We start from the raw sequence: 16,973 nt of genomic DNA on the forward strand, positions 1-16,973 counted from the left end.
TCCATGATAAAAAAAAAAAAAAAAAATCAAATTTGTGAAATGAAAGTTTAAGCCAGTTTCCCCTTTCCATTGATGAGATGGGCTGCTGGTCAGATTTAATCAGCAAAAGCCATGCTCATCATGGTCTCCTGTCCAAGCTCCAAGTTCTAGTTACTTTCTGTAGAAATATCACAACCAAATGTACGGTTTCTGTTATGGTTTATATCTAGATCCTCCTACCCCTGCAAAGCCTCTTGTGCTCAGAGGTGGTGCTTGTGGATGGTGATTGGATTGTGGGGCTGCTACAGCTGGCCCCGGTGTCAGGAAATGGGGCCTCCCTCCCTACCTCCTCACCTTCACTCTCTGCCTCCAGGCTACCATGAGGCGAGCACCATGCTTCTGCCATGCCCTTCCCTCAAGCTGCTGACTATGCAAGGACTGATTCTTCTAAATGGGAGCCAAAAAAAACCCTCTTCTCCTTTAAGTTTTGAATGTTGGGTATTTTGTCATGGTGACAAGGGAAGTGACTAAGACAGTTTCCATTGAGTTTTTGAAACATTTAAAATAGCTTGCAGGCCCTTCCCTTGCTGTCCCGGAATCTCAGCATACACAGTTCAACTCCAGGCACACCAGAGAGGTAAAAACTCTGGGTGCCAATCAGCTCTCTCTCTCTCTCTCTCTCTCTCTCTCTATTAGAGATGAAACCCAGGATCTCATACATGCTAAGCAAGTGCTCTACCGCTGAGCTCCAGCTCCAGCTTTTTTTGAACAGTTTATTAAGATATCATTGATATAAAAACTGTGTAAGTTTATGATTAACATATACATTGGGAAATTATCACATTCCAGATAATTAACATGCCTATCGCCCCTACATAGTTACCATTAAAAAATATAATTCTTAAAATAAGTTGACAATTATGCAACACATACTAAGCCCTAAAAACTCACAATCCACAGTTCTATGGCTCAGTAGCCCTGACCCAGCAGCACTCTTCCCAGGAAGACACTGGGCTAAGCCCTTGCCTCAGAACCGCAGGTGGTCGGTCCCTTGCCCACTCACCTGTGGGTCAGCAGGGGGACCTCTGTCCATCCATCCTGGGTTGTCACCACCTCACCCTTGACCCCAGACAACACTGTAGAATTGTGTTTGGCCAGGAGGTCAAATATGTCATTGTTATAAACTTCCACTATGGAAACATCCACATTTGGGCTTCCTGATGGATTTTCTGAAATAAGCCTGGGGAAACACACACAGGAACTTAACCATTAGAGAAGTCCAATGAGCCTTCAGAAAGACCTTCAAAAAGTCTTCCAAATCCAGATGACACAGCCCTGGGGATACTGAGTAAAACTCTTGTAGTCGACCAGTGTAGGTGAATCTACTAGCATTGAGGTCACCCACAAGTAAGGGAGTACTATTTAAGTTCCTTTTACTTTTCATACTAAGGTTTAGTTTTTTAAAAGAGATTTTTATTACAGTCCACTGCCATGCTGGAGTGGCAGAAGGGTTCATTGAATGAGAAACGACAGTGAAAGATTAAGAAAGACAGACCAAGACATGTAAGGTGTAGGAGGGGCCAGGTGGGGCTCTAACTCCTGATGGGAGGAAAAGACCACCAAGCAAATGGCCACGTGTTTATTTATAGTGGTAGAGGTAAGGCAAGTGCAGGGGCAGGTAAAAGGGGCTGGATGATTGGAACAGGGAGAGCGCTAGGGTCTGCAGGAGATAATACTGATGTTTCTCTGGTGAATTGCATGAGGGAAGGAGGACAGTCCTCTTCTTGGCCAGGCCTTGCTCCACCATGGCCTCTTGCTGAGGAGCCCTGCCTCTTCCATGGGAAGAAGTGAGTTAGGAATGGCCATAGCGATCTACAACGCAGTGCTCCCAGAAGTCCACAATGATTCCATTCATCATGGGGAATGGGTACCTGTACATGACATATCTTAATTCTGTTTATGTCCTGAAATTTTTTTAAAGTTGGTCTCTGAACAAAGTTACTTGACTGGAGTTGTGTTCAGATCAGCTGCCTCTGCTTCAGCTGAGTGTGGCAGTGGCAGAGGTCACAGCCTGGACCAGGAGCCACACACCCAAGTCTTGCTAGAACACAGCCCACACCAAGATGCCAGGACCCTAGGACCTGCAGCACCTGCCAGGAGTGAGTTTTGTTGCTGTATGTCCTGTGTTAATGAAGACCAAGTCCTTTCTTTACACCAGTGCTACTTGTGTCTCCCAAGCAAGACCTTCCTGTGACCTCCAAAAACCCTTTGCAGGTTCTCAAAAAAACCATGTTTTATTCTGTTTCATGTTTTGAAACTGCTGTAGAGAAATTTAAAAATAATGACACAATATACTTAGAGGGGAAAACACCATAATCCCACAAGGGAGAAGGGACCACTAGAAGATAGCTTCCTTCCTCCCATCCAGCTCCTTGCTCTGCCCCTTTGATAAAACTCCACCCTAGGGAGCTGCTGCAGGAGGAAAGGCCAGAGAAGCTGCAAAGATTGTTGCCTTCCTCTCTCCTGCACTGTGAAATCAACTCATCTGGACCTGTGCTGCTCTTGCTCATATTCTGAGCTCAGGCCAGGACCCTCCAGTGGCTGGACATTATTTGTACTAGAGGAAAAGTCTAGCCAGGATGTTTCCTATTGAAGCTTTGCTAGGCTGAGGTTTTTATCCAGATCTGGAGAAAGTTTTGAATAAAATAGGCTCTTGGTATTTTCAAATAATAAGCAATATAAAAACAACAGACTAACCTAAAAGAAAAAGCAAGTGAAATTCTCAAGTAAGTGTTAAAATCTGGGTTGTTGTTGGCATTGCATTTTGCAGAGACTCTTCCAAGAAGACCGAAAAGTGAAAAAGAAACTCAGCTAAGCTACAGATTTCACATTTCCCTGTCCTCCCAAATTGGGAGAGTGCAGGACAGTGCCAAAGTGTGGTTTCTGCGTGATAAAAACCGTGTTGGGCTCTCACAAGGATATACAGGCCAGGCTCCAGCAGAAGGCATAGGGCTGTAGTAACTTCTCCTCCTTCCAGTCTCTCCTTGGCCATTTTTGCCTCATCCATTGATTCCTACACATATCCCAGTGGGTCATAGTGGCAGGTCCATCTCCTTTCTAGACATTTTAAGGATGAAAGGTTTATCACATGCATTTCTGTGTTACTTCTGCCTGACGGTGCTCTTACATACAAACACATGGTACATTTTAGTTGATAAGGATAATAGGGGATCAATCTCCTGATCTCTTACAGTGTCAGCAGCCAAGAGACGATGGGAAGTGGAAAGAATCCCAAGGGTGGGGTTTTATTTTATTTAAAATGGCACGGTTGCCTTCATTATCAGTGCCTACATTTGGTAATATCAGCCATCTAAAAGGAATGTGTTTTAGGATAAAGGCTTCTCTGCTATCCATGCCTGATGTGGTTTCATGTTTGGGGAAGACAGATTGTTCACTTTTTAACTAGGGCACACCCAGCTCACCCACGTATCTGGCTGAACATATTTCTTCCCAGAGCCTGTCTCTAGCAATGAGGAATGCCGGCATGTTTGGACTTTGTTTCTCATTCTTGCAGATGAAGAAAGAGAGGCTGGGGGATGCTGGGCCTTGGTCTCAGCTGGAAGAAGATTCCAAATTCTTCCTGGTGAATTTTGGCACTCCAAATCACTGCTGTTACAGAAGACCTAGGATATGGCATGCTAGCACTGCATGCCCTGTGACTAAAATCATTTAAAGGATAACTTGGACCTTCTGTGGAAGTGGGGTAATGTAAATACTTATCAATGATGGGATCCTCTGCTTAGTGAAGCTGAGAATCCCATTTCTTCATGGCTCTGACAGCCCAGATGTTTTCCTGACTCATCTACCACAGAATCCCATGCCACCAGCATCTCTTCCCAGCACTCCCTGCATTCCATGGCTCCCGGGACCCTTTGGTCCTGAGCACAAGCTCTAGAATCAGAGCATGACCTACCGTGCATAAACTCTGCGTAACTGCTCTGTATTGTGTAAATCCCACTGCAGACTGAGCCAGTCCTATAAGCTCACTCTACCCACAGTGAGATACATGAGAAAAGACTCTGAGAAATGCTGCAGTCACACCTCCCTTGGGTCAAGGTTGAGCATTGTGCCGCAGAACCCTGTTGCCAGAGGCTGAGAAGCAAGCAGAGTGGGTCACTGCACTCCCACTACTCCTCCTGGTTCCCACATTCTAGCCCTATCTTTGTGTCTCCCAAACTCCCTATCTTGGAGCCTTAAAAGTTTGCTTAACTTGAAGGAAAATTATTACTCAATTACTTTTAGCTATTGAATTTAACTGATACATTAAAAAATATAAAAATGTTACATATTTATGGGGCACCATGTGATGTTTCAATACATGTATTCATTGCGTGATGTTCACATCAAGGTAATTGAATCTATTTCCTCAGACCCTGATCATTTCTTTATGGTAAGAGCATTCACACTCCTTTTTGTAGCCTTAGAAATATGCAGAATGTTACCGCTCTCTCTACTCACACTACAGTGCAGTAGTTGCCCAGCAGAACATATTCTTGCCATTTTACTGTAACTTAGTATCCCCCGAGAATCCTCTCCCTTTCCTTTCTTCCCAATTATGCTCTCCCAGCCTTGGACAAACACCACTCTACCCTTAGTGACAGCAATTTTTAAAATCCCGCGTATGAGTGAGGTCTTAAGGTACTTGTCTTTCTCTGCCTGGCACACTTCATTTATCATAATCTTCCCAGGTTCCGTCCACGTTGGCTCAGATGACAGATTTCATTCTTTTCTACAGCCGAATAGTATTTGATGGTGTTTATGTACCACATTGCTTTATCCAATCAGTTGATCGACACAAGTTGACTCCATTTCTTGGCTCTTTAGAATAGCGCTGCATAAACACAGGAGTGCAGATGTGTGGATTCCCCATATTGATCTCATTTCCTCTGGCTCTACACCCTGGAGTGGGATTGCCAAATGATATGACAGTTCTATTTTTCATTTTTCTAAAGAATCTCCACACTGCTTCGGAATGGCTGTACTAATTTACACTCTCACCAAGGGTGTGCAAGGGCTCCCGTTTCTCCACATCCCTGCCAGCACTTATCTTTAGTCTTTTAGGTAGCAGCCTTTCTTACTAGGTAAGATCTCACCGTAGAACTGATTTGCATTTCCCTGGCGATTAGCGACGCTGAGGATTTTTTATGTCTATTGGTCATTTGTATGTGTTCTCCTGAGAAAGGTCTATTTAGGATTCTTCTCATCTGACGATCTATGCCACCTGTGCTTTCTTCTTCACGTTCTGACACTGTTGGCGCGATCAGCACGGATGCTAAGAGGCTGCCCCAAGCAGGTTCTTTACAATGGTGGAGAAATATGTGGGTAGGCAAGTGGGGGAACACAAGGTGAAAGCCATCTAACTACCGTGAGGGCCGAGGGGGGCCTTGGTCCCAGAAACCACCTCCACACTATCCTCCTCACGTCCCTCTTCCCAGAAGATGCCACTACCATCAGTTTTGCCATTTTCTCATCTGCAGCCAGTGAGCTCCTGGCCAAGCAGACCAAGCCTGGTGGGGACACTCCCTGGGCACCAGTAACCTGTAAGGTCCAGTAGGACTCTGCTGAGCCCTTCTGTGACACAGCCGTGCATTGAAGTGTCTTGGGATGCTGAGACCCCAAGATGAGGCCTATAACGTGTAAATCGATGAACATCTATTTATGTGCACAAATATTTAAATACTACTATCCTGAAGAGGCACCAAAATTTAGGCTGTGGGGAGAGTTCTTATGTCATGCTCTGGCGCTGGTTTTAGGACATGAAAGGGCCATCTATGCAAGGAAACAGAGAGAAACTGTGGAGTAGGAGCAATCTCTGGGTGAATCTCAGGAGTGGGAGCACCACACCACTGGCTGCAGGTGGGTCTGCTGCTGACAGCCAATAGTTTGGTGGAGAATATGCAATGTCTAACCTCAGTCTGAGCCCAGGCTTGTTCAGAGCAGTGTGCGAACAGGAAGATGACCACCAAAAGGCTGAGGCTAGTGACTGAGCCAAAGCAATGGGCCAGGAGATGCAGTATCATTCCAGACCCTCCTACCAACCTCTACTGCTTTTTCTTTTTTTCTAGGAACACTTTGTTAGTGAAATTGAGACAAAGGCAGTGGGTCTCTCTGGGGGGATGTGTAATGGGACAGAAGACCTTCTATGGGGAAAAAAAATTGCTGGAAGGGCCAAGAAGGGCAGATAAGACTGCTTTGTGGGGTGGCAAGAAAAGACAACAGGCCTTTCCACCCTTCGCTCCTGCTCTGGAACAAAACCTCCACCCTGGGAATTAACTTGGGGTTTCATCCCAATAATAGACTTCCACCATACATTTATGGTGAGAACTTGTGGCTTTCGTGGCAATAATGCCCAGGACTATTGTTAAATGTCATTGACAAGAGAACGTGTCTCCCTTTGTCCAGTTGTGGCTTTCTATAGGACTCACATTATCCCTCATTTCTGTTCAGCACTTGGCTGCCATCACCATCAGAGTTACCTGAAGAGCTCCTCAACTGCTCTGGGGATGATTCCCAAGTCACTGTGGGCATCTGATGGCAGCTCTGGTCCCAGCATGGTGTAGCTCTTCCCACTTCCCATCTGCCCTTAGGCCATGATGCATACGTTGTACCTGAAATTCACATGACTCAGAGTGGCAAAACACAGACGGGGGCTACAGTCCTAAGTCGATATTGGGAGAAACTGTTACTTGGTGCACTTCATTCTAGGTTCCCCTGTGACCACTCCATGTAGATTAGATTTTCACTCCACTATAATTATTGTTTATAGTCTCCATCTGCTGCATAGATATTTTGCTATATGTCATACTGGATAAAATTATACTCGCTTCACACATACAACATGTGTCTCATCAGTACCTACTTTGTGTTGTTTGACATTCTCCATTGGAATGGCTGCTTACACCCTTTGCCACCTCGGTTTACCAGGGTTATAACCTAGTGAGTCTCTCCTAGATTCCCACTTCTTATTAACATTCAGTGCAATCTTAGAGACACCTGATGTAAGCTGACCTTCATAAAATTGGGCCTGCTGTATATAATGTTTTATATAAACACTTTCATACTTTCCTTTGATGTAACAAAAATTTTCCCCATTATATACACAGCCAATTGGTAGCATTACTGGCTATAGTTACAGTTAGATGATAACCATATAATTTTTATACTTGCTACCCAAAGGACAATGGGGTTTCCATATTCTCATGTGACAAGGTTGACTGGTCCTACATCTGTGATTATCAGACAACAGTTTATTTCACAGAATACAAGATATACCAATGAGAAGACTAGAAACAGTTGAAAGAATATTTGAAATTAGTTTGTAATCTAAAATTATATTCTCAACCATAAGATTGTCTTGACCCTAAAGGCCAACCCAGCCCACAATTGTCAGGTACATCATGCAGGTTGCTCTGGCCCAACCCAGGTGAGAATTACCTAGGGAATGTCCATGATCCACATACCCCTCATTCCTCACCTCAGAGGTTCTGATTCACTGATAGAGACAGGGTCATGCTATGTAGTTCAGGCTAGTATTGAGCTCACTATGTAGCACAGGCTGACTTTGACCACAGGATGATCCTCCTGCCTCAGCATCCTGAGTGGTGGGATTACAGATGTGTGTCATTACACCCAGCACAGAGGTTATGATTTCATTAATCTTCACTCAAACTTTCCTGTTTTGCCTCAGGTCAAACAAATGTGATTCTTTTGATAGAATGGTTTTACGAACATATTCGGATTGATCTATGTCTGATTCTCACCCAGAACAGCGATATAAAAGGCAGGACACCTGGAAGCCTGTCTCTGAGGTTTATTGTTACATTCTACCCGAGATCTTGGAACCACGTCAGGGCGGAGCAGATCAGAGTCACTGTCATTCTGCATAATTTTCTTCCAAAATCAAAAAGGCTCAAGGCATTGTCAAAATTCTCACACATTTCACATTTCTTCCAGCTTCCACCAAATGAGTATTTCCCCCTGGGAGTCCTTGACTGCCAAAAGTTATTTATTATTGTTGTTGTTGTTTTGCAGTGCTGGGGACTGAACTAAGGGCCTCGTACATAATAGCCAAGCACTTTACCACTGAGTGGCACACTGAAGCAGATGGTCCATACATGGTTCTTATGGATCTTCAAATGTCCTGTGAACATGGGTCAAAGAAAGCTGAGCACCGTAATAAGCAGCACCTTAATGATGCCATCTGTTTTAGGTTATGATGGACAGCAAGACTGGCAGAGTTCACTATAACCACAATGCCTCTTTCATTTCTGCAACCTGCTCATTTAACAAGTGCCTTCTGCGACACCTTTGTCATTTTCAGCAGAGGAAGTATTTTGGGTGGGTGCAGAAGCCAAGGTGAAGCAGGAGGTGTAGTCACTGACAGCGGGAGGACTGGCTGTGTACGTGTGGGCCGTGAGGAGGACATGACCTCAGCCTGTAGATTACAGGCCTCCCGGGTTTACAGCACACTGGTGTAAAATAACAATGTAGTAATTATAGATTCTATTTTCTTGAGATGGGCTGTGCGAAAGCCTTTGCTAGGCAAACACAAATAAGTCTTGTTCAGGAAGTTTGATATAGACTTCTTTGCAAAACTGAGATTCTTCCAAATACCCTAAAGTAGACAGTCTTGGCTGTGGTGTTCAGTATACAAAACTAGTTGTAGTTACTGCTAAAGATATTTACTTCTAAATTATGCCCCTTGCCTTTAAAATTGGTAGTTGTGTTTTCCAAAAATAGAAGGCTGTTTCCCAGAAGGAAGTTTCCCAATCTGATGCTGGCATTTTCAACAGATTTTTTAAAAACTCTGAAGTGCAAAACTAACACTAGAGAGAAAAAAAGGGAGCAGCTGTGGCAGCCTGCAGTCCATGCACAACGAAATTCAGCGTGGAGCCAGGACACATGCACCCAAATGACAGCTACTCCTCAAAGCACTTTGATTCTTCTCCAGGGGCACAGATGTTTTCCCCGATGGACACAGAGCTGACGCTGCTCATGGCTGTGTCACATGATGCCCGGCCTCTGACAGTCCTGTATTATTCTATAGCATGAATGAGGTTTGTGTGTACACTACTTAAATGCAATTGTAATAACTGGCCTTAAAAATATTTTAACTCACCCATCTAAGAGGGATGTGAGTAGTGGGCACACATCTGCAAACACTGCTGTCTGAGGTTCCGCTGGACCATAGACTCTGGGAGACAAAGTGAAGCAGCGCATTAAAGGAAGAAAGAAGCCATTTGCATCCATGCACAGATGCCTGGGGAAGCACCACCACCCTACATACACACACACACACACACACACACACACACACACGTGTCCAACACCAGCCAATGTTCGTGCTTTCTCATGAACACAAGTAAAGGGCAGAAGCTGTGGCACCTTGCTATAAAATTTAAGAGGCACTTGGATGCAGGGTGGCACCAGGGAGCCACTGGATCCTCTGGAGGCTTATACTCCAGCTCTGCCAGGCAGCCCTCCTTGAGACAAGGCCCCAACCTCATGTGCTCCAGGCAGTGTGAGCTCTGTGGGTTTTCACTTGCTTTCTGCTACATTTGCATTCTCCTCATTCAGGTGCTGACTGGCACTGAGCCGGAGACCCCGAGGAGGCCCTGCTCATCTCCAGCATAGCCCATGAACTCACAGTGGTCACTGGGGGACAGGAAGAGTCCTCAGGCTCTGCAGTAGGGCACAGCAGGCAGAGCCTCACACTGGGTCCCTTCACCATCCTTTGGTGGTGGAAGGAAGATGTGTTGCTTCCCAAACCTTACTTCTAACTCTCCGACCTCACAGGCCTCCCAGCTGCTGCTTGGGACAATACCAAGACCAGGTTCAAGGGAGGCCTGAGACCCATCTTTAATTGCTGTTGCCATGACAAAGCCCTATTAACCACCTGGATATGTGAGAATGAGGATTTACCTGAGAGACTGACATATGGGTTATTTATAATCACAATTAATCAGTAGGATGAGTGGTGCCTTTGGTTAATAAACTCCCATGCAAAGTCTGCATGTTTAATGTATATCTTGGATCTGTACTGCATCTTGAAGAGCACTTACCTTTCAAAATTATATGTCTTATTAATCAAAGGATGGCCAGGACGATCACACTGTACCAGGATTGTTTCCTAATAGAAAAGATGAAACAGAGCAGTCATTCTCTGCCAAGATTCATTAATTAAGCATTGTGTGGGGCTGACAGAGGACAGCCCCAGGGTAGAGCCAGCTGCTGCCTGCTTTTGTCAACAGAGACTCACTGGAGCACACAGAGCCCTTTGTTGACAGATGGCACATGGGTGCTGGACTGAAGGGAAGCACTGGGTAATCCAGACCATGGCCAGATGGCCTCAGACTGTGCATCTACCTGCCCTCTGAAGGGGGCTGCTGACCCCTGACACAGGGGAGGAGGTCATGCTCTCTGAGGCAGACTTGACGGGTCAAGGGGCCACTGGCCCGCAGGCCAATGTGCAAGGCACTTGGCAATCAGAAGAGGTATAGGAGTCCAACAGCTAGAGCAGTCCTGTCTCAGGCAGCAGAATTATTCAATTACGAAGGGAAAAGCTAAAATGCCTCCGTTCAAGCATTGGCAACTCTTGGTCTTGCAGAGCTACTTTCCTCAGTAACATACTGTGTATAAGAAGCAAGGATTATGGATTAGCTTTGCTTCATTTCAGCAAAGGAAAGATGAGCCTGGATTGGTTCCAGTTTTAAAACAAAACACAAATTCATGAAGGAACAGTAGCACAGAGAAAACTAATGACAAACAAAAACCCCTAATAATTGCAGTGGTGAAATACCCAGAAGCACCTGACTTTTCCATAGTGATACTGGGATTATGCCAGCTTGATGCCTTCTGTCTCCAGACTGGGACTTTATACACATAGAGAAAGTATGAGGTGGGGAGGGAGGTGAGGAGAGGAGACTGCCTGTAATAATAAACACAGGCTGGAAACACGGCCTGTTTTGGGTGGCCACAAGTAGGACCTGAGATCTGTTTGTCCCAGAGGTGGTCACGTGTCTTTATCTACTGCTGAAAGAGAGTCACCATGATGGCTGGAGCACAGTACTGACCCATTTGGACATACTTAAGACTCTCTGCTTCCCAAGGCTGGCTCTGGCACATGGGATAGCCTTGCTTTCAGCAGAGAAAAACACCACTGGAGTGTCAGGCATGCATCTGGGCATGGTGATATTATGGTTCAGATCCAAAATGCTCCCTAAGAGACTCATGAGGTATTCAGAGGTAGGAAGACTGGAAGGTGAATGGAGCATGTAAGCTCTAACTTCACAGTGGATTAACCCACTGAAAAGGTCAATTTCAATGGTGATCTTTGGGTGGCATTATTTAGAGGAAATAGATACTCAGGAGGTGGGGCCTGGTGGAAAGGAGTGTCATAGGGGTGTGGCCTCGGGGACTATATCTGATCCCTGGCCCCTTGCTCTCTGGCTCTCTCCTTCTTTCTATATCCTGGCTTCTGCAAAGTGAGCAGCTTTCCTCACCTCACTGTTCTGCCAGGATGTTTCTGCCTCACCACGGGCCTAAAGCAATGGAGTCAGCTGACCATGGACAGAAACCTCTGAAACTATCACTCAAAATAAATCTTTCCTCCTTTAAGTTATTTTTGTCAAGTATTTTTTGTCGAAGTGTGAAAAGCCTACACAAGCATATTATGAAGAAATTATTCACTATCAGCCTCAGTAACCTATCCAATTATAGCTGAAACCTTGACCAGACTGCTCTTTCTGTCTGCTGCTCTTGGCTGCTCCCACAGTGCCACACCCCAACTATCCCCTCTCTTGACCTTCATATCACTGCTGTAGAAACTCTCCAAAATGCCATTAAACAAGGGGCGGTGACACAAAAAATCAGGTCTTACAGAGCAAGGGGTCACTGAGCACTCAGTTCAAGCTCTGACCGAACTCTAATGCCAGGAGGCCATCCAGCACCACAAGGAAAAGTCTCAGGAACACGGTGGGTGGACCTATCCCCAGGGACCAGCGTGGGAGGGGAGGAAGGCAGGGTGAATGCACTTTGTACTGTCACATAGCTACAGCTGCCGAGGTGACCTCACAGGACAGAGATGTTGATTCCATTGCTATTTGCTCATGTCTCTATGAAAACGAAGACTCATTCAGGGACGCTCACTGGGTGCACATGTCTCCAGAGTACCCCCTGAGTATGCTCTATGTGCAGCCCCTGCCCCAGGAGTGCTACCTTTGGGTGTGTACAGCTCTCCTCACACCCACAGCTCCCAAATAAGAGATAAGAGCCAGAGCTCCACCTTGAAGCAGGACCCGTGCACTGAAGAGCCAGAAGAATAGGCCTGCAAGTTCCCGGCGTCCAGACCAGAACCCCCACAAGCCTCTAACCAAGCTTCCTCCTACAGTCTGTGACAGCAGTGTGAGGCCAGGAGTACCCCGGAGCCCCACGATGAACTGCACAGGACACATACACTGCTTGCCTCTAATGCCCGCACTTTAATCATAAAGGAAAACAAGTGAAAAAGCCAAGGCTCATGAGGCCTGGCCTCAAAGCTCAAAAGACACCATATAAGGAGCATAAAAAGCCATAAAAGCAAGCTAGTGTCCAAAATACTCCCCACAGCCTTTTAGATTTTCGTTCCAGTGTAATCAGCACACTTTAAACATCTGAAACAATTCCACAAGCAATGTTTAATTTTTCCAAGTATAGCTTAAATGCTCTTTCCTAACTGTTCCCTCAAAAATCTCCTCTTCCACAATACTAAATATCCCTTATTCTCAAACACAGGAGTCACTTCCTTCAGCTTTTAAAACAATTTCCTTTATGCAACTTTCAAACTCCAGGCCCTACAGCTCTGAGCCTTTTAGGGTGGGAGCTGCCTGATGTGGAGCTACTTCCGGAGGAAGCCAGGCCTCGACTGAGCATAGACCTTATCACAGCACTCGCTGGACTCCAGGATTCAATACAACACTCATGACTGCCTGGGTCAGAGTTAAATCTAACAAAGTTGTTTTCCTTACATTTAGGTACTTTATCATCTCTTTTCTCAAGGTGTTCCCTTCCCCCACCCCCCAGTGCTGGAGTGAAATCCAGTGCCGTGAGCTTGCTAAGTTAACACTCAACCACTGAGTTGCATTCCCAGTCTTTCACCATCCATTTTTTTGTCTACCCATGTTTCGTTGAAAATAAGACATAACTAGAGATAAAAAATGCCAGCTCCAATCAGCCTGACGTTACAGAATAGCCACCAAACAAGGGAATAGTAAGGTATAATCTTCTGTATGACACTGGCCATCAACATGGTAATGACCAGTTGTTAATTACAGCTAAAGTTTATTTTCTTATTAGGTCTTATTTTTTGGGAAACATGGATATTCAGTTTCTTAGAATAGCTTTACAAGTGTGTAGGGCATAAAACTATCATTAATCTTGGAGCCTCAAGTAAATTTTAATCCCTATATCTTCACATTTTTCTGAATGCCTTGTGGGTCCAAAAGGAAGCGTGGGAACTCTGTTCACACACCTGTCCAGCTGCCCCTACCAGCCTTGACCTGGCTCAGGTTCAGAAGCAACTTCCATGGGCCTGCATTTCCCTGGTCATCTGCTCACAGAATGAGGCAGGAGTCGTCACTGCCTGGTGAGCAGTTGATGGTAGATGGGAACCACCTGGCACCTTCACTGTGCATGTGAACCTAGGTGTGCTCACAGGTGGGGGCAGTCCCTGATCCCATCTGGGGGCCAGAATACTCACTGTCACACCTGTGGCTCTGCACACAGGAGCAGTGCCTGCCTATGAGGTGCCACCAGGGAACCATGGCCCAAGAGGCCACTGAGCCTGAAAAAGGAAGGAAGGCAGCCCGTGGTGTGGCCAGCCTGCACCTCATGTCACCCTGAAGATGGGCTCACACACATAAATCTTAGCACATCACAGGTAGGACAAGAAAAAAGTCTCAGAAAGCATAATTAAAACAAACCAATGACTTTTTAGCAGCATCTGTGGATAGAAAAATCTTATGTAAATTTCCTATATATATATGTGCAAGTGTCATTTATAAATGTTAAGAATATCTGTTTCCATTCAGTACAAGACACCATCAATACATAATTTAGAAAGAGTGATAAACTTACTCAGGGGGCAGCTGGGATGGTAGGGTCACATAGGCAGAGTGAGTTGTTGCCTGGGTTCTAGTTTCCGTAGTTGCAGTATCAAAATAAATACGCAGGCGAAGGTTTTGGATCACCTTACTTCTCTACACTTAGAAATATACAGAGCAACCAGATGGCAAAAGCAGAAACCCAAGTGCATTGACAATTCACTGTGAACTGAGTGGGGACCAGAGGCCCAGGTCAGAACGACTGACAGGGACTGTGCTGCACTCAGCAGTCTACGCTGGGATGCAGCCTTGCATGATCCTCCCTGGCAGAGGCAGAGCATCGTCAGCGTCCATCAGACAATGACGAGGAGAAGGAAGACCCTGGACACTGGGTGTGCAGATCCATGATCTCACCGGTCCAGATGTCCCATGCTCCCCATGCTGGGGAACCTGGGAGAGAACAGGGATCCATCCCACCCGAAGTGACTGCACCCTCAGTAACCACAGTGGGGGAGGGGGTGTTCCTTCAGGAGTTTCCAGGAAAGGAATAAAAGGAATAAAGGAAAATAGGTGCCAGAGTGGACGTCACTGCTTTGTTACCCCAATGACATGCATGATCATCAGCACTGTGGACATCACAGTGAGAGACGGACTAGATGCACCTCTCCGCGAAGTTCTCCACACCTTCTCCCTGGGGACTCCCCCAGCCTGGGTATACCTGCCAGCTTGCAGGAACAAGGTGAGCTGTTCTGGAAGGCAAATTTGCTGCTAGCCAAACTGGACTGCAGGAAATGCCCAGGCCCTCAGGCCAAGGTTGTTCAACAACAAACTAAGGGAGAGAAAAGGATGGAGCTCTGTTTACATTAGTGCCAAAGCACTAGGATTCTCAGCAGGGGGTGGCAACACCCTCTTCCTCACACATTTAAAGTTTGTCTCCCCGGTTAATTGGGAATGCGGGTTCTGTTGCTCCTGGTCAATATGTCAGATTTTTCAACTTTTCTGAGCTCTTCTTCTCTCTCTGAACAGAGAGGAATGCACCTCTCATCCCTGCCCTCCTCCCCAGGACCAGGAAAGCAACACCTCTTTCCAAATCTACCTTCTGCTCCATGTCAAACAGCTTAGATTGTGGGATAAACCTGACATACATCACACCGGACACCAAACGCCAACTGATCCTTCTTGCATTTTTCATGATGACTGAGGAACACAGATGTCTGGGACTGTGTGGGTGATAACTGGGAAGGCAAGTTCCAAGTCACATACTGTTTTATGCACATTAGGTACATGGTGCATTTTCCTGAGCTATCTGAACTGACACAGTAGTTCTAAATTGCTTTGCTTCACTATTGGACTAGTGAAAGTTCACAGGACAATATCCCCTTGTCGGTGGACTCTTCACAAAGCAATGACATTTATTATTTTCATGTGTTACTCCTCTATATTACCATGTGGCCCTGGTGCCTTACCATTGTATAATTCATTAAGTCTATGGTTCTGTGATTTAGATTACACATCAAATAAGAAAAAGGAATTTCATTGTAAAAGAAACTCCAGAGGCCTTATGCAAAGTGGATCACTTTCTGAAACGTCTTAATGAAAAGCAGCCCACTCTGTTCTCTTGTGTCCCTCCATCCCCATATGGACAGGAAGTGCCTGCCATGGAATAAGCTGCGTTGATGGCGGATCCTTCCAGACCTTTCCTGAGTCTATATGGTAAATAGAGGCAGAGCACTGTCCTGAAAGCTTACGGCCCAGTGATGTAGACACACTGGCAAATAAGCTGACAAATAAATCTATCAAGACCCGCTGAGTACCCTGAAAAAAAGATACAGAGGCAACAAGATTGGCAACAAGAGTGGCCTGATACAGACTGGGATCCCAAGATAGGCTTTTTAAGAAAGAGATATTTATGTTGAAAACAGAAAAAGGGAGAGCAGGTGAGCCAGCTCAGTGGAGAGGCTGGGCAAAATCCCTGAGACAGGGAGGAGACCACAGGCAAGCACAGGTAGGCAGAAAGAGGTGCAATTCAGGGTGCACGATGCCTTCGGTAACTTCACATAGATGCAGTGAAGAAGTGACTTGAACATGGGGCTAGGTCAGCCATGGGCAGTTAGGAGAAGGCATGGCCTCACCATGATGGAAATAGTAAATCAGACAGAAAAGATGTTCACAGTAGGATGAACAGAATTTGGTGAAGGATTAAGTCTGGTCACCATCAATGGTGACCTGGGAAAATGGTGCTGTCACTTGTTGAATTGGAAAAGGAAGAGTAGATCCAAAGAGAAACTCAAGAATTTAGCTTTGGCTCTTTCAATGGTCTTGGTTTGAAAAGTATGTGAACCACGCCCAGAGGCCCAACTGTTGGTGTAGGCTGTATGGCACCGGGATTTGGAGGGGTCAGGACCAGGAAGGGACACAGCTGGCTCAGCCTTTGCTCCATACAACAGCAGGCCAGGTGCCACAGAAAGGAGGGCCTGGGTGTGCTCTGCACTTCTGAGTGAACCACCTTGCTGTTGGGTGCCTGCAGTCCTGGCTATGGGAGTTCAAGGCCTGAAGACCAGAGATATAGAAGATCAAGTAATACGAGAAGGACTCCCAGATCCAGCCATTTAAGAGCCTTCTCTAGCATTCCAAATCCATCAGTGTCCTTGGGTAGTTCTCCAAAAACAGGTTTTGACATTGAGATAAGTAATTTGATCAACAGGCTCTAACATCTACACTCAGGAATTCAAGTCAGTAACTAAAAGTCAGTAGTATAGAGAATGGCAAGTGACAGTTCAGCAAAAACTTGATACAAAGCCAGAAAAGTCTGTTCTATATCTGATTATCAAACAAGCAGATGTAAATTAAATGAAA

The 16,973-nt window shown here is 45.7% G+C and overlaps 1 protein-coding gene across 1 annotated transcript in view; it reads right to left on the reverse strand.

Moving 5' to 3' along the window:
- Kif25 (kinesin family member 25) overlaps positions 1-16,973 on the reverse strand; it is a 43,436-nt gene that overhangs the window by 3,527 nt on the left and 22,936 nt on the right. Inside the window, exons 8-10 of the mRNA XM_019209893.1 lie at positions 10,101-10,168; positions 9,158-9,232; positions 1,043-1,219 (exon numbers count right to left, since the gene is read on the reverse strand). Coding sequence (XP_019065438.1) covers positions 1,043-1,219; positions 9,158-9,232; positions 10,101-10,168 — 320 coding nt within the window. The remainder of the gene's footprint in view (positions 1-1,042; positions 1,220-9,157; positions 9,233-10,100; positions 10,169-16,973) is intronic.

Source organism: Fukomys damarensis, unplaced genomic scaffold, assembly GCF_012274545.1.
Source record: "Fukomys damarensis isolate Sample0158 unplaced genomic scaffold, DMR_v1.0_HiC HiC_scaffold_14, whole genome shotgun sequence".
In the NCBI taxonomy this organism is placed as follows: domain Eukaryota; kingdom Metazoa; phylum Chordata; class Mammalia; order Rodentia; family Bathyergidae; genus Fukomys; species Fukomys damarensis.